At 36.5% G+C, this 22,158-nt stretch overlaps 1 protein-coding gene across 1 annotated transcript; it reads right to left on the bottom strand.

The window, feature by feature from the left end:
* Positions 1 to 1,896: 1,896 nt before the first annotated feature.
* Positions 1,897 to 21,575, bottom strand: LOC121405951. The gene is made up of 8 exons (XM_041596944.1): positions 21,415 to 21,575; positions 10,782 to 11,624; positions 9,181 to 9,435; positions 7,783 to 8,478; positions 6,344 to 6,577; positions 5,575 to 5,708; positions 3,200 to 3,422; positions 1,897 to 2,282 (listed from the first exon to the last, which is right to left on the bottom strand). Exons 2-8 carry the CDS (start codon positions 11,602 to 11,604, stop codon positions 2,203 to 2,205), a joined length of 2,445 nt encoding a protein of 814 aa, XP_041452878.1. The 5' UTR covers positions 11,605 to 11,624; positions 21,415 to 21,575; the 3' UTR covers positions 1,897 to 2,202.
* Between the last annotated feature and the right edge of the window lie 583 nt (positions 21,576 to 22,158).

The raw sequence follows: 22,158 nt of genomic DNA, 5'->3' as shown, positions 1-22,158 counted from the left end.
ACTACTGCTGCCTTATAACCTAATAACAAGGAAGTTATTACAAAAGAAAGCCAAATGTATTTTTGTGAAACGAGGTGAGAATGTACATTTGTAAAATCGTACCCGGTTTTTTTTAATACTTTGTATTATGTTTAATTGGATATGAAATAAAGAGTTGAATTGAATTTAAATGTAAATAAAATAAAAATCATAATCCTCATTAGTATGAGAAAAAGAAAGAGAGAGAGGGGGGGGGGGGTGGGGGAGAGAGATGCGTTGGAAACTCTGCATTGATGGCCTAAATATGTGTTTTAAATATGGAAAGCCAACTGTGTCTAAAATACCAAACAGTAGGAGGTTCAATTTGACAGAATATTTGGTGTTTTAATTATTCATATTTTTCTGTGAATGAAAACCAAAGTAGATTTCTCCACCACTAATGCTTTCAAAACACATAGACATGTAGAAAAGGCACTTAATAAATATCAAAAGCATGTATTAGTGTAACAAATGTTAACGAAATGTTGAGATTTTCGACTTCTTATCATATAAGAACTGACTTGGACCCACTGATCTCCCCATGGGTTGGGAGATCAGAGGGCCGTATCACAAAGAGTTGCGATTGATCCGACAAATCGCAACTATGGAAAGCCAGCAAAGTCAACATAGTTATAAAATGCAGGTTTGTTAAAAAAATTCTAGATATGAATGTATATCCATAAATTCATTGATTTCTAGACAAATTGGTGTGTTCTCCTTTGTTTTCAAAAGACATTTTGCAAATTTACTGTAGAAAAAATAATGACCCTGATAGATTTCCATAAGTTACAATTGATTGAATCAACTCTTTGTACGACGGAGCCCAGTGCCTGGACGTTAGTCAAAGCTCAGGACTTCAGAACATTGTAAAAGCGAAGTAATTAGGCACAACCTTAAAATTGTTTCGAATTTCTGACGATAGCTGCGGTGCTTCCTAAAAACTATCATTGAATTTAAAATAATTCACTTGTCTGATTAGATTGTACTGAACATGAATAAGGGTATATATGCCTTTCATTTTCAGTTTTTCACTTATTAATAGGGCAATTACATAAAATATCTACGTCCGACCCCATATATATGTTGGACCTTCATGACATTTTCTGTCTCTGGTTTCTTGTTCTTTTGACAGTCTGTAATGCTCTCAAATGACCATGACTTGGTCAAGTGAACTAAAACCTTAGAAAATTGGGTTTGGACGTACAAAAAGGTTGATTATTTTATGGAATCGCCCATTAATACATCTCCCATGACAGTCGTATAACTACCAACTTTCTCTGTGTACATTCTTTATATAGTTTCATTAAATCTTAGTACTAAAAATACTAAATATTGAGTGCGTGTGTCCTTAATTTTCAAGTTTTCACTTGTTATCACCGTTTATCTTTGCGCATTAGAACTAACATTCCATTCTAAATATGTTTTTTCTGTGTAACCTTAATACAAACAATATCATTAACCCTTACTACTATCACTAAATATGAATAATAAAGATGTATGTATCTTTAATTTTCAACTTTTCACTTGTCATTACTACTAATTTATTCACAGAACTGTTTCTGTTTAATGTCAATACAAAGTTTGTCTACCAAGTTTATTACGATGTTTTAACACTTAGATTTTCAAGTTTTCACTTGTTATTACTTCAATCGTGAACTATCATTTTATTTGTATTACCTCTTTGCTCTATCAGTGTACATTCATAAAAGAGTTTGTATACTTAATGCATTTCAGCAACTTAAAGCAGATACGAACCAATAGCGCCATCTCGAGTCCTCAACTACTCACACCTAGCCAAGTTCCTGACTAGTGTAGTCTAGTAATATAGACCTACGTGAATGATAACATGCTAATTAACTACTCAATACATTTATACCGCAACAATTATGTTACCAAGCAACAAAACAATTACTTTTCCTCTCAAAATATTTTAGTGTTTCAAAACAAATACAATCATAGGTAAATTTATTCTCTGTGGTATTATTAGATATCTGATAAAGTATATTTTAGGACTATGTCTTTATAACACACAGTCAATGAAAGACCACACATAGTTCACTCCCCTTTAGCAATAGAACTTCAAATTGATTTGCGCGTCCATGCGTTGGAATCGACGGCGATTCTTCTGTCATATTTTTTATCCGTTCACATGAAATGACGTCATCGCCGATGAAGGCAGATCTACTATAGTCCCGCTGTAACCACACCCAAGGCAAAGAATACGATTGCTCCTATGGACGGACTTCGAATCTTTCCAGCACCTCCTAGAATGTAGGAAACATACAAAGAGAGAGAGAGAGTGCGTGGGACAGAGGGAAAAGAGCCAAGAGATGCAGAAAAAAGTTTGTTAGAAGAAATAAATGTATGAGAAAGACCCAGTAAAATGTTATACATATACCTACGTAAACACACACACACCCACCCATTTCCTAAACAATTTTTTGTGATAGGAATTTTTAATGATACTCAAGTTAAGGTAACATTATTGACCCTCGACGTCTCAAAGGCAATAACATTTTATTGTGCGTCGGCGCCAATTAAGCGGCAGCGACGATTTCCAGCCAGTTAATTCACACGAGTTGAAGAAGCGTCCCGGATCGGTCGTGAAACTGATCTCCCGTTTCAATAACAGCAAGTCCAAAGGAACAAATCTAATTTCTCTTCGTAATTTCTTGACGTTTTACCTAATCTAAAATAGATGTTCTAAAGGGATGGTCCGGGCTGAAAATATATATATCTAAAATTCACAGAGCAAAATGCTATTATGATGAAATAAGTTGCGGCAATAAATAACTAATGCACTTAAATAGTTATCAATCCAATTGTTTTAGTTCTTGGTAGAAATTTTTTGAATAAACCTAATTTCATTTGATAAAATACAAAAGAACAAGTGGGAATATGACATCATCAGCCCACCTAATGAATATTCATGAAGACATGCCTAGAACTGTTTTACCGGAATAATGCAAATCTTTAAAATTCAATAACTTCGTTATTGTTATTTGTTATCCGATTTTGATCAAATTTTCAGCATTTTGTCTTGTGAATTTTATAATATTTATTGAGATATAAATATCTCCAGCCTAGACCATGCATTTACTATTTTACTATCATGGATGCGATCTCTGATAGAAATTGAATGCAGCTGGGTTGCCAAGAGTATGATCATGTATTATCTTACCAGTCACCATGGATGTGATCTCTGAAACGCCCAGAGAATCTCCGTCGAACGAAAGAACGTCAGCAGACAGCTCGCTCACACTTTCCGCGATGCCATCAGCGTCGGTTTGGGTTGTAGCATAGACCATTACGTCTAACTCAGCAACAACGCTTCCAGGGCTGAACGACGTCACTGTACATTCCACTCGACGAGCACCCGACTCGTTCTCAATGAGATTCACAACCTGTTGAAAATGGATGCCACATACACTTTTAGAAAATTTATCCTTAAAATAAAGAAGTTCCTGCAGCAGAGTCTCGAGAACACCCGTAATCTTACCAGAGTGCGTGATCTCACAGGAAATTGGTATTTGGTGTATGGAACCTTACACATTCCCTTAAAAAGAAAACGCAATTTTCTTTTTTTTTTAACAGACCCGTTCTGTTAAATTGAGGAAAAATTCCTATTTCATGAATTTAAAGAATGATTCTGTTATTGCTTTCTGCAAAATCTTCTTTTTTCTGTAAATTCAGGGGTTTTTTTTAACAGTGTACCGGATTAAAAAAAAACGAACTTGATAGATCAACGACCCATCGATTGTTTCAAAGGGTTAATCAGTATTCCGTTTTACAAAGACTTGCTACGATAACAAATAAAAAAAGTACATTATCAGCCAATAAGATTGGAGGATTTCTGTAGCTTCTAACTTTAACGTAAATTTGTTATCATAGTTATCATAACAAGTTTTATGAAACAAACCCCTGGTAGGAAGTCTAATTCATATTTTGCACACAGGAGTACAGATCGAAGCAGTGGGGGGGGGGGGGGTGGGGCCGCGTATAAATTTCCATGACAATGATTACAAAATGACAAAAAGAAAGAACAGGAATGGAAGAGGAAAAAATATGATGTAAATTTCTTAATATTAAGTCAGGATCTATCATAAAAATCAGATGTTTTTTTTTCTTTCATAGAAAGATTTTATTCAGAAATCAAACACGAAAGCAATTCAATTTACAAAAGAATCATGAAGCGAACATGTTTACAACAACTGTACATGCGTGCTATTATCTAATGATATGACAAAATTATGATGTTTTTGACTGAGAACCCTTTCAATTTCACAATAGCGTTTCAATACACTCTTAAAAGAGCTAAAACACAACCGATTACCCTTACAACGTGTGGAAAAAATGAAATATTTAGCATAAAGAATATAACGGTTTACAGTAGAGTATTGAGCGTCTGGGCAACCAAACAAAAATAAATTCTTATTCAAATCCACGTTATTGTTCAAATAAGAGGTTTGGAAGTTTTGAATAAATTGTTGAGTTACAGGGCAGTCCCAAAACAGATGTGAAATACTTTCAACAGAGGAAGAACAAAATGTACATAAATTAGATTCAGACAAGCCAATATCGTAAAGATGTTTGTTCACCCCCATTATCCGATTGAAAAGTTTATATTGGAAGTAGCGGAGTTTTGTAGAAAGACAGCATTTAAAGGGAATCATATACAATCTGTTCCAATTATTAACCGGTTCATTTAAAATGGATGCCCATTTTGATTGCGAAGTGGGGGACTTTAAGATTTTATCAACAGAAATTCTATGGATAAACTTGCATACCTTAAAAACATTATTTAAATTATACAACAAATCTTCTTGAGTTGTTTTACTCTCGACAAGATGTTGACTAAAATGTTTCCATTCATTGGGTATTGCAGAAATCAATGAATGATATTCAAGAAAATTACAATTAATTTTGTATTTTTGTAAAAAAGTTGTATGTGAGAGAAAATTGTTTTGTTCATCCATTAAATGTTTAATACTGATGATCCCATTTTTAAGCCAAAGTTGTTTATATATAACTTTCCCATCTACTTTGATCAATGAGTTATTCCATAACACTTGATTCTTTATATTCAAATCAGATAAATTAGGAGAGAATGTTAAACGACTCCAAGTAATTAAGATTTCTCGAATGAATTGATTTTTTATTTGTAATATTTTGGGATCATCGTATTTTAAATTACATGTCCAAAACAATTCTCCTCCAAAGGTGACCAAGTTGTGTTCGAAAAAACATTTCCATTTTCCTTTATTTTCTGTGCTCATATAACGTTTAACCCACGCAATTTTCAAGCCAGAAATTACAGAAGGTAAATGTAACATTTTCAATCCATCGGCTAGAATCGAGTTTAAAATCAGATGTTGCCTTTGAAAGATCAAAATGTTTGCTCGCTCATTTTAATTGCTCACATTTCAAGAAAAATGTAGCCCTGCATGTCATGTATGACGCCCTCAAAAATCTTACCTGATTACGTCACTGTTTTGCAAGAATAAATAACTATTGAATTAAATTGATGAATGACGAAAAGAAAATGAAATATCATACCCCTCCGCAGAAGGCTGTTTCAAGTCTCTTGAAGGCAGCCGAGTTCCTGTTGTTTAGGTCGTCCGTGAACTGAAGTTCTTCTCCATTTAGTGTTTCAACGGTAATCGTCACCGTCAAAGTACTGTTGAATAATTCTGCGTTATGGCAAAGAGAGAATTGATACCAATTTAGCTCTTGAACTGGTAGAGATGAATATTTTACTCGTATTAAGATTGGCCACAGGTTGTTGCGAAAAAAAATGCATAGGGCCTATAAATATTTTGGGACTCGGAGGTAACACTGAGCAATCAAAGAAACTCATTCAAATTAGATGCTAAACTAGTTATTTGAATTTCCCTCAATATCGGCTAGAATCGAGTTTGATTAATATAGAGGTGGAGGTGCCGTGGCCGAGTGGTCCAAAGGCGCCTGGCTATACATGGAAAGTCCGGGGTTCGATCCGCCGGCCGCGGCACCTATGCCCGTGAGCAAGGGAATTAATCTACAATGTTCTTTTATCCTGCTTTCAAATAAATGGAAATGTTATTGGGAACTAGGTGTGCACTTGTTTTTTTTAAATAGAGTTCTAAATGTAGACAAGTAATTGTATGCAATGATAATGCCCCCCCCCCATCCAGAATTGGCGCGATTAGAGTATTTTGGATTCAATTGAAAGCGAAATTTCTAAATGCTTATTTCGATGAACTTGATAGTGTATGTTTGTTTGATTTTTGTTTCGTTGGGAACAACTGGTTGATGGGAACGACCTTTAATTGAAGGGGATACTTACCAGTGAAAGCTGTTTCCAGTGCGATACAGATTTCCTGCACGGTGCTGTATCCCGTGTAGCGGGCCATCATGTATCTTGTGACTTCAAATTCATCATGATCAAGCAGGACTCGAACGACGGGTTCAACGACGTCATCAACTGCGTCCGTCCCGATCCTAATACACCTGTCAACGTCAGTGAAGATGTCAATGGCACTCTCAAAGGCATTCCTCCCGAAACGCTTCCCAGCTTCATCTGTGCGTAAAAAGTACACACGTGAGAGAATGTAAAACAATTTGAACCCTAAAACGAATGGGAGAGCATGGTGACCCCCGTCAACGGTTTTCGCGATATTTCCGAAACGCAAAAAGATAGGGGCGCAAAAATTCAACAGTTTATTTTCGCAAGTCTTGCGCAAGGTTTGAGATCAAATAGGCGAAATACGGGTCTAGCATCGCGACGCCACAAGAAAAGTTGATCATGCAAAATAAAATTTTGAGCTACAATAAACACGATAAATGTTTTTTGTCCAAAGACTAGGACGCAAGTGCTGTTTTGATCCGCCTGCTTCGACAAAGACCCTTGGATGCTCATTGTCAAGAAGCGCACCTTATCTCTGGTTATCTACATAAATTGTAATTATGATTTTGTTCATGCTTTATTTGTACTGATAATGACCCATTTCATGATAAGATTGTATGCTATCACTTATTTTCATTACACTCTAAATTCCAAGGATTTAAAATTAATCCAGATCGGCTGCGAATAGTGACCAGTCAAACATTAGATTTAGATTTAAACATTGTTGATTTAAATACAAATCTAAGAGATTTTGAAATAAAATCGTTTGAGATTTGAAAGTTAATCCTTATAGATTTAAAATAAATTCGAAATTTGGATGGTCACTATTGACAGCCGATCTGGATTTATTTCAAATCCCTGGAATTTAGAGTGTACTGTTAATCACTCACTAGATGATGACTATGAAAGCAAATTTAAACTGAAACTTTATAGAATAAAACGCCCTACGGGGGGGGGGGGTGAAAGAAGGGCACTTGACAAAACATTTTCTGTGTTGAAAGCATACTGCGTCGCGATACGAAAACCCCCTATTATCTAGTTCATAGGATCACGGTCGGATCAACCACTGGGGAGCACTTCAACAAGACTCAGGATCCAAAACCCGTTGCCCTTCTCGTTACCCTTGAACATCTTAGTGGAAAGTGGCACCTTGTCAGAGGACGGTAGGACGAGGTGGAATTCAAACAAGCGACCGTATGGCTACTTGGTAAGAATCATTCTGAGTCGTTACGCTACGATGCTTTTGCAATAGGCCTACACGGTGCTACATGGGTCGCAAAAATGGGACAGGAAGATTTCTTCTGAATATTGACAAGCAAACATGGCCAGTGAAAGAGGAGGAAATTGTCATTAGATGACACTGCTCCTGTCTGACTTACCTCCATTTGTGAGACCTTCCTGGATAGCCGTGCAGATGTCATTCCTATTTTCATATCCGAGCATTCGGGATCCTATATCTGCTGCTGCCAAGATGATAGGGTAATAGGATGAATTGGTGTAGATCCCAACACTTGGAAGATATTCAGTCCAGTCTGAGCACACGTAGTAGTTTGACGCGGGAAGTAAGGGGTTGGTCAGCTCTCCGACGAATCTCGTGACCAAGTCGGGCAAGGCTGGACCAAGGAACTGGCCGATATTCGGACATATGGTGGACTCGTCCGAGATATCAATGTTGTAGACGTCTCTGAGGATATCCTCCAGGATTTCGATGATGTCGAAGCTCGGAGCCGTAGGATCCTCCGCCTGCCTTCGCCTCCTTCTGCCGGCGTCCTGGTTAATCAGGTTCATGAAGGTGGCTTTCAAATCGTTGCATGACCCCTCTGCGTCAAACGCATCGAGGTCATTTGCAGCCTCGCGAATCTCGCTGCAGATTGGCTCGTAGTAGGCAGAATAGTTGGTCAAAAGTGGCGCCAGCCTGAGAAGATCGGGGAGGATCTCTCTGCAACCGAAATCAAAGGAATCAATCGTTCGTTCACGAAGCCACAGACCCCCTGCCGCATTGATGAAGAACTCCACACTAAGATTTGTCTCTGGGATGAGCTGAATTGGTACTGAATCAGGAAGATCCACCAGCGCTATGATAAAAAAGGAGATTCATATTCTTAGTTATTTCCTTTTTTATTAAAGGAAATTAATAAAACCTTCAGCGATGTTTTTTATTTCCTGTTAGCAATTATTGAATTAAATTTGAAGTGGGGGCGAAATTCTTTGAAAATCTATATTTTCTTCAAATCCTATATTTGCAGGCATTTCGTCAAACATAAATAAAATGGGTTTGTTTTGTTTTTAGTTTCTAAGACAAACTGATTTTTATTGTGATTAATTGTGTATGCTCCTTTGGTATTCATTAAAATGATTTATTGTTTTAAGATAACATTCTTTTTACAAGTAATCAGTTTTCCCCATAATGATTACTAATTATGTTACAGTAATATAACATCAAGCTTCCCGCCTAAGAAATATTTTTGTCAAGCAACAAAAAACAAATATTAGATCAAACTGTATATTTCCAGTTTATATATATGAATATATATACATATATACATATATATATATATATATATATATATATATATATATATATATATATATATATATATATGTATATATACAAAAGTATGCTGTCGGCTGTGGCCGAAGGGGGTTATTATCTTTGATTACCTACACTTGGTAAGAAATGACAGAACAGAAGTACAGAGATTAAATGAATTATGAAATACTATAGGAAATATTGAATGATGAGAATGAAGCTATAGGCCTACTTATTCATAACTCACTAGTGAAAGCAATTTCCACGACTCGACACATTCTATCCACAGGGTCCGGTCCCGGAAATCCAGTGTACATGTAAATCATCTCATCCGTTATTGAAAACATCATACCACTAGGGTATCCTAATTGGACAATCGGTTCGATGACGTCATCAATGAGACCATTGAGCAGCACAGAGCATCGACCTGCACTTTCTGGAATTCTGAAAACGCTAGAAAACCGAGCTTCTGAGAATGAGCGTCTGGCCTGGATGCTTCCATCTACACACGCAAGAAGGGAAGATAACGAATAATCAAGAAAGCAGGTTAGAGAGAAAACAGGAATTCAAAGGAGGCGTGATATCCGAACTTCGGATTCTGGTGACCCGGGGTCGATTCGCATTTAGGCGCTGTAGTGCCCGTAGTAAATTAAATTACTGCCAGATCCCTCGGACATGCCGGAAAGCCGTTACGTAAAACTTTGGCTGTTTGCTTACAGGAATATATCAGTCGTAAATCCCACCAAGTTCACAAAGTAGAGGGGGCATTTGTCATGTAGCACCGGAAATATACATTCCTTTTTGTCCTAGCCCGAAAATTCCGGCTCGTCTCCGGCAGGTCGTCCTTAATTATTTTGTCTGAACGCGATTCAGCCCATTTACCATTGTGTGTCATTATTTTCCAGTTAAAGGCTTTAACCCTATGTATTGATATCCCAGGCCGGTAACCAGAATTTCTTTGAGGGGTAACCCTGCTAGTGTGTGATCGGTTCGGTTCATTTACTCCCCAGGAAGGATTCAGCTTTCATCAATATGAGAGGGGGGACCAGAAATCTATATGTCCCCGATCGGCAGCTCAAATAAGTAACCCGAGGGGAAGCTCGAACCTTTAGATATTACATTTATGTATTCAGACCTTAAAAGTGAACGATCACAGCATCTTATGATGATCAAGATGCGTATCTAATAGGCCTAACCAATTAATGCGAGTGAAGTGAGAGCTGAAATATCTCACCAACCAAATACTCCTAGCGCGAAGCACGAGCTCAATTTTGTTATATACTGATCTGAGAACAGAAAATGAACCTTTGCAGTCACTCAAGAAGTAACATACCTCATGAAACCAAATAATGCGAGCCAGAAGCGCGACCTGAAAACATGAATACTTTGACCTAAAAGCTTGACCTTGTAAGCACTTTTTTTGTACCAAATGAATGATCGAGATGCTATCTGAATTATCAACAGTGATGTGAGCGAAAAGAGCGAGTAAAATGTTTTGATATCGACCTGGCAAAAATAGGGATTGGTGTCTAATTGAACTGTTAATGCGAGTGTGGCGCACGAGCTGAAATCTTTTATATTTCGACCTGAAAAAAAAATATGGACATTATATTTACAAAAAAGATTTGCAAATCATAATGTTATTTTGATGATATGAAATCAGAAAATTAATAAAGTGATTGTCATAAATGTCTACTTAGATTTAATATGCGCCTGCTTCTGCATGACCTATAAGCGATTAAATTTCTAGCAGAATTTAGATGCAGAAACTACTCCGACTAATCCACACAAAAAAGGGGAGCCAAACATTGATAAAGGGGATGCCAAGCGCTATTTTCAGTTTTTTACCTTCGAGTGTTGAAAGGATGTTCTCACAAAGGGCATCTCCATTGCTGAAGCCGACCGCTTGGGCTGCTAGGTCACGGATATCTTGGGCGATAGTTTTCTCAGAAGATGAGTTGACCATTAAGCTCTGAAGGAAGCCGTCAAAGTCTTCACAGATCGGACGTGCATGAGGTAGAAGAACAGCCATAAGCTCAGAGCCGAAAGTAGTTATGACGTCCTCAAGGGACGGCCGCAGGAAGTGATCCTTGATGTTGGCGGTGCAGATGGTTCTGATCATGGATACATCCTCGATGATCACGTTGATATCTATTCCATAGAGATCCCTGGTTATATTGACTAGGATTTCAACGATATTAAAAGGAAGTTCCATGGATTCAGGGTACCCCATTGAGGAAGATTGCCTTCGAACCCTTCCACCATATACCAGGTTTGTGGGATCAAAGAACATATCGATTATTCCATTACACCAGCCCGTTGCGTCGAAGTTATCAAGGTCGCTCGACGCTTCCCTCACATCATCGCATAGTGGACCCCAAATAAGACTTGAGTCATCTACTTCCGGTACTACCGAAGCGATGAAAGGTAGGACATCACTGCAAAAATAAGCCGCGGAGTCAATGGCACGACCCTGTTGCCAGATGCCCCCAGCAGCGTTGATCAGATACGGGATCGTTAGACCAGTGTTGGGAACGATCTCTCCTGGGTTTTGGAATGGCTCAAGCGGATCACCAGGGGGCATCACCGGCCAAGGAGTGTACGAAGGAGGCTGACTAGCTACCATAGAAACCGCCAAAGCGGTCGACATGAGAATAAAAAGCGCCCTCATGGTTGCTAGATCGGAAGCTCCTGTAAAAATCAAAAGAAAGAGAACCATAATTTATGTGTGTAATAATGGCTACCTATAAAAACATTGTAAACACCCCTCCGATCCCACCCCACCCCAACTTTAATGCGAGAAATATAGGGTCGATTTAGTATTGCTACCCAATATGCCCCTACTCAGAATTGGACACATCTGGATGGGAGAGAAAAAAAGAAATAATAATAAAACAAGATAGTTCACATTATTTTTTTTCCCTCGTAGCACACTCCTGTTATCAAATTTCGTTTTATTCACATATAAAAATTGCCTTAATGAAGAATCACATATTTATTACACCAGAGGAGACTCTAAGCCGACTTGTTACAATCGTCTGCGTTCGTCATGTTCGTGTAGCGGGGATGGAGGCGGCCGCGCCCTTTCGAGAAAACCGAGCAGCTTTTCTCGAAAGGGAGGGTCGAGGGAGGGAGTCAAATTAACTCATCTTTATTGGACAATTAGGGGAGTTTTTCACGAGAGGCATTGTTAGTTTTCCGAATGAGTCGTTTCGACGAAAATTATTCATCAGCGAATAACAACAATATAATATTGATAGTTCATTAGCAGTGGCGTACAGATGGGAGGAAGGAGTGATGGGTAAAATATAGTATCATGTGGAATTAGCATTGCTTAATACTATATGGTCCTTATTTTCAAATCTGTAAAATATTAAATATTATATAATTCAAACACCAAAAAACAAAAGAAATAGTGAGTGAGGGACATGATATCGTCTGTCTCATTTGCATGTCACTGAGTTGGGCATATCACTATTTTCATGAAAACAAAGCGAATTTTTAAAATGTCATAACTTTCTTTTTTTACATCCGAATTTGATTAAATCTTCAGCGTTATGCTAGTTCTATTTTTTTCTTTTTATTCAAATCAACATTCTTTGGGCTGGAGTTGACCTTTAATTGACTCCCTTCGCCTAAACCACCCTTTATGAGAAAAGCTCCCCCGGTTTTCTCGAAAATCCCCACTCCGCGAAACGCAGACGATTGTAACAAGCCCTAGAAGTTTTACAATGATTCGTCATATATCAATTACATTTTGCTATCGCCAAATTTCGGTTTCCTTTTTTTTCTTCTTTTTTCTGGGGCAAACTGAATAACTTAGCCATGTCCACAGTTTAAACAGGAACCGACGAGTCAGGAGAGGGGATGGGGGCTGCCCAACGTTCTAAATAAACGTGAATAAAAACTTAAGAAAATGTTTATGATTTTTTTCCCTTTCTTTTTGAATGGCCATGCAGAACCCGGCCTCTCCCGTCACTTTCTAAACCGTTCCGCAACCCCTTCTGTTTGATTTTTACTTTTGCAGATGGACCAATTCTCAGACTGACTGACCACTGACCATCTCAATTGGCCTTCTGCCATTTCGTCTAGAGCCCTAAGTCTTTTGGTCTAATGTCCACGTAACTCTACTACAGTATTTTGCATTTTGTCAATCGAAATTGTTTTGACCAATAAAAAATTGGGAAACAGACCAGTTCGTAATTACTTCATGGGAAATTTTGGTCAAATGACTTTTCATTCCTGTCATTATGATAGGCAGATTTTGAAGCAAGATATTACGTAAACTTGCCTTACATAGCAGGATGAAGAAATTGAATAGACCCGGTGACTAGAATAGCACACCAATGAACAATTTATGAAGGTATTTGTTGCATTCCTACTTTGAATGCATCATAGTATGTTGCACAAATGTACTTGGCACACTGTGAAATACCAGTCGTTCGTGGACGCATTGTTGTTTTTGTGGATGTAAATGAAAACCGCAATTCAAAAGGAATATATGAATAATCAAGACACCAAAGTTAGTGCTTATCTCATTAGATTTTAAACCACCATGTCACTTTAGTACCAATGACCTTCCTCTGATCATGCGTAGAATATATTGATCATGCGCAGAAAGGAACTACGAACTGGCTTATTTGGGGATGCCTGACGGGTTACAGAGAATGGTTAAATGGAATCTGTAATCAAGCAAAATGATTAAAGGAGAATGAAACCTTTGGAACAAGATAGCTTGTGTGAAAACAGAAAAATCAAAGAAACAGATCAACGAAAGTTTGAGAAAAATCGGACAAATAATGAGAAAGTTATGAGCATGTGAATATTGCGATCACTAATGCTATGGAGATTCTCATATTGGCAATGAGACAAAAATGTGTGATATCATTTGTGAACAACTCTCCCCATTACTTTAGTAGGCCTATATATTTCACTTTTAAACTGCCTCTTTTATCACAACTATGAGTAGATCATGTGTTCTTGCTACTGGAGGGCATGCATGTAATACATATGTTTAAAGAATACATCATGGATAAAGAGTTTGTATCACCATAAGAAAATGCAAAAAGATACATTTTGGGGGTATTCTATATTAATAGTCCATCAAACGAAAAGTTGTTCACAATCATCTGACATCACACATCCTTGTCGCATTGCCAATGGGAGGATCTCCAGAGCATTAGTGTTTGCAATATTCAAATGCTCATAACTTTCTCATTTTTTGTCCGATTTTTCTCAAACTTTCTTTATTCTTATTCTTTGATTTTTCGACACAAGCCTACTTGTTCCAAAGGTTTCATTTCCCTTTAATAGACTAAATCCCCTTTCTCTTTTCTTTTTTGGGGGGGGGGGGGTGGGGAAGGGTGGATATATTTTAGGACGGGTTGTTTTGTCCTATACAAACTATATTACTTGATAACTTCGTATTTATTTTGTGAGTATTATTTCTCTCTCATTTATTTATTTTTCTCATTTGATTACATATGTCTGTATTTGTACTCTGTTATTGGTTTTGTTATCTATTTTTGAGGGGCCCACGTTGTACAAGCATTGCTTTTTAGTGGGTCCCTCCATTTCCATCTTAATTTAATTTCTATTGAAAAATAGTATACTTATTTAAAACCTCCAATGTGTTGTCTAAATCGTGTAAGTTTTATTCACAACATATGTATTATTATTTTTGTTTCTTTGCAATGGATACAAATACTTATGTTTATATATATTGTATACAATTTGTTTTTGTTTGATGGAAGTGAAATAAATAAAATTGAATTGAAATTGAAAATTGAATTGAATTAAATGGTTGTAGATGAACTAAGATCATAGGCTGGGGTTGCAGGAAATAGCACAAAGTGGGTTTGTAACACGAAGCTCAATATTTACAACACTTGATGGTGATATCGAACTTATGACCGTGAAATTAGGTGGCAGCATTCCTGTTTCGCCGAAAACGAGCCTTGGATTGAGGGAAACCGCTGTACACAATCATGACAATACAATTGCAAAATTAATAGGAAACAACAAAACGCACAGTCATAATGCAAAATGCTAAATACTTTTGGTCTTCATTAATACCGGATGCGTGGGACAGCGGTGGATCCAGGATTTTCCAAAGAGTGGGGGGGGGGGGCACATTATTTTTCCGAGAAAAAAATTGACAAGGCTTTATCCCCGCTTGGGCTGCCAAGTAAAAGACCTATATTTTTAGCCATCCCCAAATTCCCTCATTTGAACCCTTTTCCCAACTTCCATTGACGAGTGGATACCATGCGAGACCACGTGGTTTCGAAAAGCGCCCTAAACAAGTATTTCCCATGTTCTGAAACATGAATCGGCTTGTGAAACCCTTGGCAAGTATTCTTTGAACTGACCCCCTAAACATGTAATATCTTAATTTTTATGCCACGGACGTCGGCTTAATTACCTTTACTTTCATTGGGTTTAGTAACACCCCACACACCTCGCTCAAATCGGACCATAAACACCCCTATCACGTTACGTACGTAACGTACCCTATCTCGAAAAGACATCGCTTTTCACGTGTTTTGTTTTGGGGTCACGATGGTCACTCGTTAATGGGAGTACCCCCCTCCCCTCCCCTCCGGGTGATTTCAAGCCTCATTGCGCCACTGTGAATTGTAAATGATTACAGGTTACAGATCATTCTCATAACTTTGAAATACAATGTGAAACCCATATTCTCCCATTATAAATTTAGTCATTTGAAAGTGCATCGCATGGTCTACTATTTGAACACACTATATGATACTAATATTAATAGCAGAGCCCGCTGGGAGAACAGTTTTCGGAACTGAAGTGGCTACCCTGGGTAAATATACCATTATTATTATTATTATTATATTCCCAAATATTTGCATTATCATTTCAGATCTCACTCGAAATGAAAGAAAAGGGGGAAATTTCGTATTTCCCCTCATGCATCATATGCATTGACCTTCGAAGGTATTTCATGTATAATTGTGCGGCTGAGCATTTAGGCGTAACTCTGCTATTGTTCGTTAGAAAAAAACGAAACGGTGACCTTTACTTCCTCACACGTAGGCACATTTCTATAGTTTTTCTCAAGATCCCGGATGCCATCATTACTCATCTATTAACCTTTTCCAAACATTCTTTTCAATTAATTAACCTTGGTGTTGACGAGCTTACAAATAATATTAGACTAGAATAGAATTCATGCCGGCATGAAAAATAATTACCACACAATTTATGTATACCCATGTAATCGCAAGAACGCCCATTATTGATGTGGTAACACTAAAATCAATATAATAATTTATTGTTACAGCTTGAAAAATTATTTGATCATAACATTGTATCGTGTTAAGTTATTAAAGGGGAATCCTACCCAAATAAAAACTTGTTTTTATAAGAAAAAGAAAAATCAGACAAGTTGATAGGTGAAAGTTTGAACAATATTGGATAAATAACAAGAAAGTTATAAATTTTTAAAAGTTGTAAATATTGGTAATCACTATACCTATGGAGACTTCAAATTGGCTGCTTATGTGATGTCACAGTGATGTAAGACATATTATGGCTAAAATGTCATTTTCCCGAAAAGTTTTATTTCAATTTGTATTTTTCTTTCATGAGGACATTAAACAATATACCTGGGTTATATTTAGATTACTGCCCCAAGGGAATGGGTAATTAGGAGAAAACCACAAATCCCTGATAATAAAGTACATGGCCTATGGGAAAGTTGTCCTTGCCCCTTGTCATAATTTACTTACCCAGTTGCCAATTTGATATCTACATGGTATAAGGGATCTCAATTTTAAAGCAGCTATAACTTTCTTATTGCTTGTCCGATTTCTTTCAAACTTTCACCATTCTGTTTAATTCATTTTTCTCCTTCCCAACACAACATTCTATGGCCAAGGCTGGATTCCCCTTTAAAAAAAAAACCTTGAGAGATGGGAGGAATTCTAAGAAGAGATGCTACACCAGAAAGGTATTACTCTACCCCAAAAGGTCAGTCTGTTGTGATTTTTTTGTGTTAATTTTATTTTGAAAGTTAAACTTTATGGAAAATGAAATCCTAGACATAGCTCTTGTGAAAAAGGGCATCCATATAAAAAATCCCCCCCCAACAGACAAGCAAACAAACAAATCAATGCATTGACAGTTTGATAAAAAATTATTGAATAACAAGAAAGTTATGAGCATTTCAATGTTGAGATTACTATATATAATAATAACAATATTCCGCATTTATATAGCGCTTAATACATCGGAACGACGTCTCTAAGCGCTTTACAGACGTATTATTACCCCGGTCATCGGATTCTTGCATGCCCGCATACAATGTATGCACCTTCTCCACTCCCTGGGGAGCATTCCAACAAGAGTTCCAAGACTCAATTGCTAGGCATACTACATATAGGCTTTCACTTCCTACCGGGTACCCATTTAACACCTGGGTGGAGAGTGGCAAAGTGTGGATTAACGCCTTGCCAAAGGACGCTAGGCCATGGTGGGATTCGAACACACACACACACCCTCACATATATATATATATATATATATATATATATATATATATATATATATATATATATATATATATATAGCGGAAGAAATTTTCCAAAAGCCTCGTAACACTGGCGGTCATTCATAGTGGTGAGGGTCAATATAGAGGAAAAAATTCTCCTTGCTTCTTGCTTATCAACACATTTGATTAAATGGAGAAGCAAGGAGCAACGACCACTTCGTAGTCATTTTTCCTCTCTCTCTCTCTCTCTCTATATATATATATATGTATGTATATACACTGTATATACATACATGTACATATGCAGCAAAAACACCGGTGTTAATTTAACGCCAGTTTGGTGTCTGTATCGGTCACACCAGAGGAGCGTTGAAACAACACCAGTATAAAACTCAAACTGATATTGGTTCAACACTAATTCGTGTTACTTTATAATGCCAAATTGGTGTTAGCCTAACACCAGACCGATGTCGTTTCAACACCTCTCTCGTGTGGACTGATACCAGGTTGGTGTTGAATTATTCAGTGTTTATGCATAATGTATATGGGAGCTGTACATATTTTACTTCCATTGTTATTTAAAAAAAACTTGATCGAATGTTCTTTCCACCATGTCCACGAGTGGTCCGTAACTCCAGCTCATTTGGCTCTCAAATCAATGTCTACGAAGTATAAATTGCTGATTGTCTTCACCGTCGATGAATCAGGAAAGAGAACAGTAAACATAAGAAACATGCAACTTAATAAAGTTTTTGATACTTTTGACTTCCATACTTAAACCATAACTTCAAACCTGAGTTTAAGTAAAACCTGCTATCAGAATACGGGCCAAGGAGTTTTTGCTTTCTTTTGTCTCTCTCTCTTTGTTATCGGAAACCATTAATGTTCTTCGTTAGAATTGAAATAAGGCCTACTCTACCCTACATTTTAATTGAAATTAAACAGAAAATGAAATGAAAGTTCCATTAAGTACATCACTGACAAAGAGTTTGTATACTATCATTACAAATGCATTTCGGGGTATAGTGAATTGTACAAAGGTGTACTGTATAAAGGGGCGGTTATTATGTGACATCACATATCTATGTTAAATTACCAATGGGAGGATCTTCGTAGCATAGTAATTTTGAAAAAAAAATCATAATAAGATGGTATATTTTTACGAATATTGTACATGAAACGGGGAAAGGGTTTTGGGCGGAATTGTGCTACTCCGCTCTCCCCCGTGCAGTTTCCCGTCCCTTCTGGTGAAGGTCTACAGTGGATTCAACCACTTGAAACATCTAAATCTCAAGTGCTTGACATCAAGTTTGTTACTGTTACACTGTTTTTCAACGTTGTTTTGATTTAGATTGGCATACATGCCTGTATTTGTTTTTCATTTATCCAATGATTTTTTTTATATCAAGAGTATTTGACTTAGATTGGCACGCATTTACATATTTTTCCATTGGTTTGTGTTGGCATAAAATTATGTTGAAACTTTCACAGTATTTTTGCTTTACAAAATAAAATGAAACCATTTGAGTGGGCACGCGGTGCATTATCTTAAGTTCTTAATGTCAAGTTTTTATTGTTACGTTGTTTTGAACGTTGTTTTAATCCATATAAATAGATTGACATACATGCCTGTATTTGTTCTTCATTTCTCTTTGACTATACAGTGCGTCCCAGAATAAACGAAACCGAGATTTAGAGATCATTTATTAATCATAAATAGAATAGACAAATGACCTACCAACTTAAAGCTTAGAATCTCCTCTTTCATCTGATATTACTTAGGTTATTTCTTATTCACGCATGAGTGAGCAAAAACAATTTGAAGAAAGGATACCAAAAACTCATTTGGCGGGGGGTATCTGAGTTTCAAAAAGAAAACCACATTTCTGAAAAGTCCAATATCTGCTCTTTAATTTGGTACCAAAATTACAGAAAATGGTCAAGAAATAAAAAAGTTCTGGTCATTTGAAATAAGGCTTGTATTTCCATAATTTCATGAGATAAACGTGGTTTCACCGGTTTCCCACAGAAGCTTTCGCATGGTGAACAAAAGATTTAATGCATGGCTGATCGTCAACAAAACAGAGTGTCGGGAGAGTTTAAAAGCCAGCCTGGAGAACCTCTTCATTTTATGAAATTATTGAAATTCAAGCCTTATTTCAAATGACCAGAACTTTGTTATTTCGTGACCATTTTGTGTAATTTAGGTATCAAATTAAAGAGGAGATATTGAACTTTTCATAAATGTGGTTTTCTTTTTGAAACCCAGATACGCCCTTCGAAATGAGTTTTCTTCAAATTGCATTTGCTCACTCATGCGTGAATGAGAAATAATCTAAGTAATATCAGATGAAAGAAGAGATTATAAGCTTTAAGTTGGTAGGTCATTTGTCTATTTTATTTATGATCAAATAATGATCGCTAAATCTCGGTTTCGTTTTTTCTGGGACGCACTTATAACATGAAAATCTTTTAATGCACGCAGTGCATTACGTTGTTTAACTTTGAAGGGAAAGTCTGCCCCAACAAAAAGTTGTCTTGACCAGAAAAGGAAATATTAATGTTAGTATCGAACGAGCATAACGCTTATAATTTTATTACATTGTGGTGGGAAATTATAAATTTGTTACATTTATTTTTTGTTTAAGTTTTATGCACAACACGTGTGTTTTTAATGAAAGAGTCGACGACGGTGTCTCACATACAATATCTCATTTGTATTTGATAGTATGAATAATACAATAGGTATATTTCCAGTTTTAACAGATTTAATAATAAGGAATTTCTTATTCGAATCATTTTAATACTTTAGGAAATCATGATAATAATATACTGATTTATATAGCGCAGTTACTATATGTGCATATATTCTGCTGCGCTGCAGCTAATTAAATGCTTGAGAACAGATTTAGAAAAGGGGAAAAAGAAATGTATGGAAATTAATTGAACAGATATAGGTTTTTTAGTTTAAGTTTTAACGTTTCTACTGATGGACAGGATTTTATTACATAGGGCAAATCATTCCATAATTTTGGGGTTGCAGAGGCAAAAGCACGATCTCCCAAAGTTATCTTTGTATTATGAGTTTTGATGATAATAAACAAAAGTAATAATAATAATAGTGCGTCGGTGACGTCATGATTTCCTTCGTAATAATATATGTCTAAAGCGACCAATGTGTTCTTTTCGCTAAGGGTATACATGCAGTATATATAAATTTATCTTCACGTTACTATAGGCATACATCAAAGCTTTGGGAAACAACTGTTTTGATTTAACAAGATTGTTTGGATTTCACAATAACCGATACATGTGATGTGACAGTTACAAAGATATGGATTTATTTTTCATGAAATTATCTTCAAGCACGTGATTGAACTAAAATAGGCCTGACATCACTTTTCTCGATCACGCGAATTTTCTCAACCTTTGTTCGTTCCCGTTTTCAATTACTAATTTCGGTTTCTTTTTTCTGTTTTCTAGCGCTTCCTTACAGTCGGGGGTGGGGGGCTGCCCCCCCCCCCCTCTAAAAAAATGACAACCAAGAAAAAAAATGAAGAGCTTGGTTGCAAAAAGGGTTAGGTCCACTTTGGACCATTCCGAGAAAAATCATGTTTTTTATTCCCAGTTATTGCAATATTCTTACGCGAAACTAAATTTTCATAATGATTATAATGTGAACATAAAATTGTTGATATGAAATAAGTTTACCTGTCTTCAATTCATTTTGAAGAAAAAATATCATTGTAAACCTAAACCTAAAAAGCGCAGAGGAGTGGTGGCTTTTTAAAAAACGCTTGGTTAGGCATTTATAGTTTCAACATTATTTCTCATATAAGTTGACTATAAAGAACAAAAGAACTGACAATAAAGAACATAGGTAAAAATAAAATGGAATAAAAAGTGGACATATAAGGCGTCACACGTCTGATAAAAAGAGTAGAAAGAAATCTAATTGATTACCTTGGTCTTTTGTTAGATGTCACTAACTCGGATGACAAAAAGATGGTAGAGATGGACCTGAATTGTAACTCGCAGTCTGCCAGCGGTTCTATCTAAATGAAAAATTTCTCAATGTGATTTTATTATAAACACTTGATTTAGGTATGACCGTGATCTTTTATTTTGTATGTTTGTTTAAAGATCGTAGGTCCGCCCATATCCGTCTAGTAACAAGTCATTGACCAATCAAAACTAGCTTTGTATAAAAACAAATGAACAGCGCAGTCACGTGGCCTTTGATGTCACAGATATAAATGTAGAGAGGGAGAGACAAAGAAAGGCAGAGGGAGAGGGAGAGAAAGATAAAAAGCAAGAGGGAGAGAGGGGGAGAGAGACGGATAAGAGTATCGAATTTCCATTAAGCGGATATGATTTGATTCCAAAACGATTCGCTATATAATTTCAATGATTACTCCATAATTATATCTTACAAAAAGTAGAAGAATGCATGCTATTAAGAAAAAGAACAAAGCTATACTTTGACAGATGAAGGTCACGTTTGTCGTCAAGTTATAGACCACTTATAACTGTAGCGGTTATCCATAATATGATGCATGGGATATATATCGAATTTGCATTAAGCGGATATGATTTGATTCCAAAACGATTCGCTATATTTATCTATTACCCAATTTCAATGATTACTCCATAATTATATTTTACAAAAGTAGAAGAATGCTATATTAATAAAAATAACAAAGCTAT

This window comes from Lytechinus variegatus, chromosome 19, assembly GCF_018143015.1.
Source record: "Lytechinus variegatus isolate NC3 chromosome 19, Lvar_3.0, whole genome shotgun sequence".
Taxonomy (NCBI): Eukaryota; Metazoa; Echinodermata; class Echinoidea; order Temnopleuroida; family Toxopneustidae; genus Lytechinus; species Lytechinus variegatus.
Note: the sequence above shows the minus strand (reverse complement) of the source record. Positions and strands in the feature narration are given on the sequence as shown.

Excerpts from the sequence above, each read along its gene's own strand:
- LOC121405951 (XM_041596944.1), bottom strand. The coding sequence starts at position 11,604 with ATGAGGGCGCTTTTTATTCTCATGTCGACCGCTTTGGCGGTTTCTATG. Across the intron at positions 6,578-7,782 it reads GGAAGGTCTCACAAATGGAG|ATGAAGCTGGGAAGCGTTTC; the intron begins GTAAGTCAGACA and ends TTTTACGCACAG. Across the intron at positions 5,709-6,343 it reads ACTGGAAACAGCTTTCACTG|AATTATTCAACAGTACTTTG; the intron begins GTAAGTATCCCC and ends GCCATAACGCAG.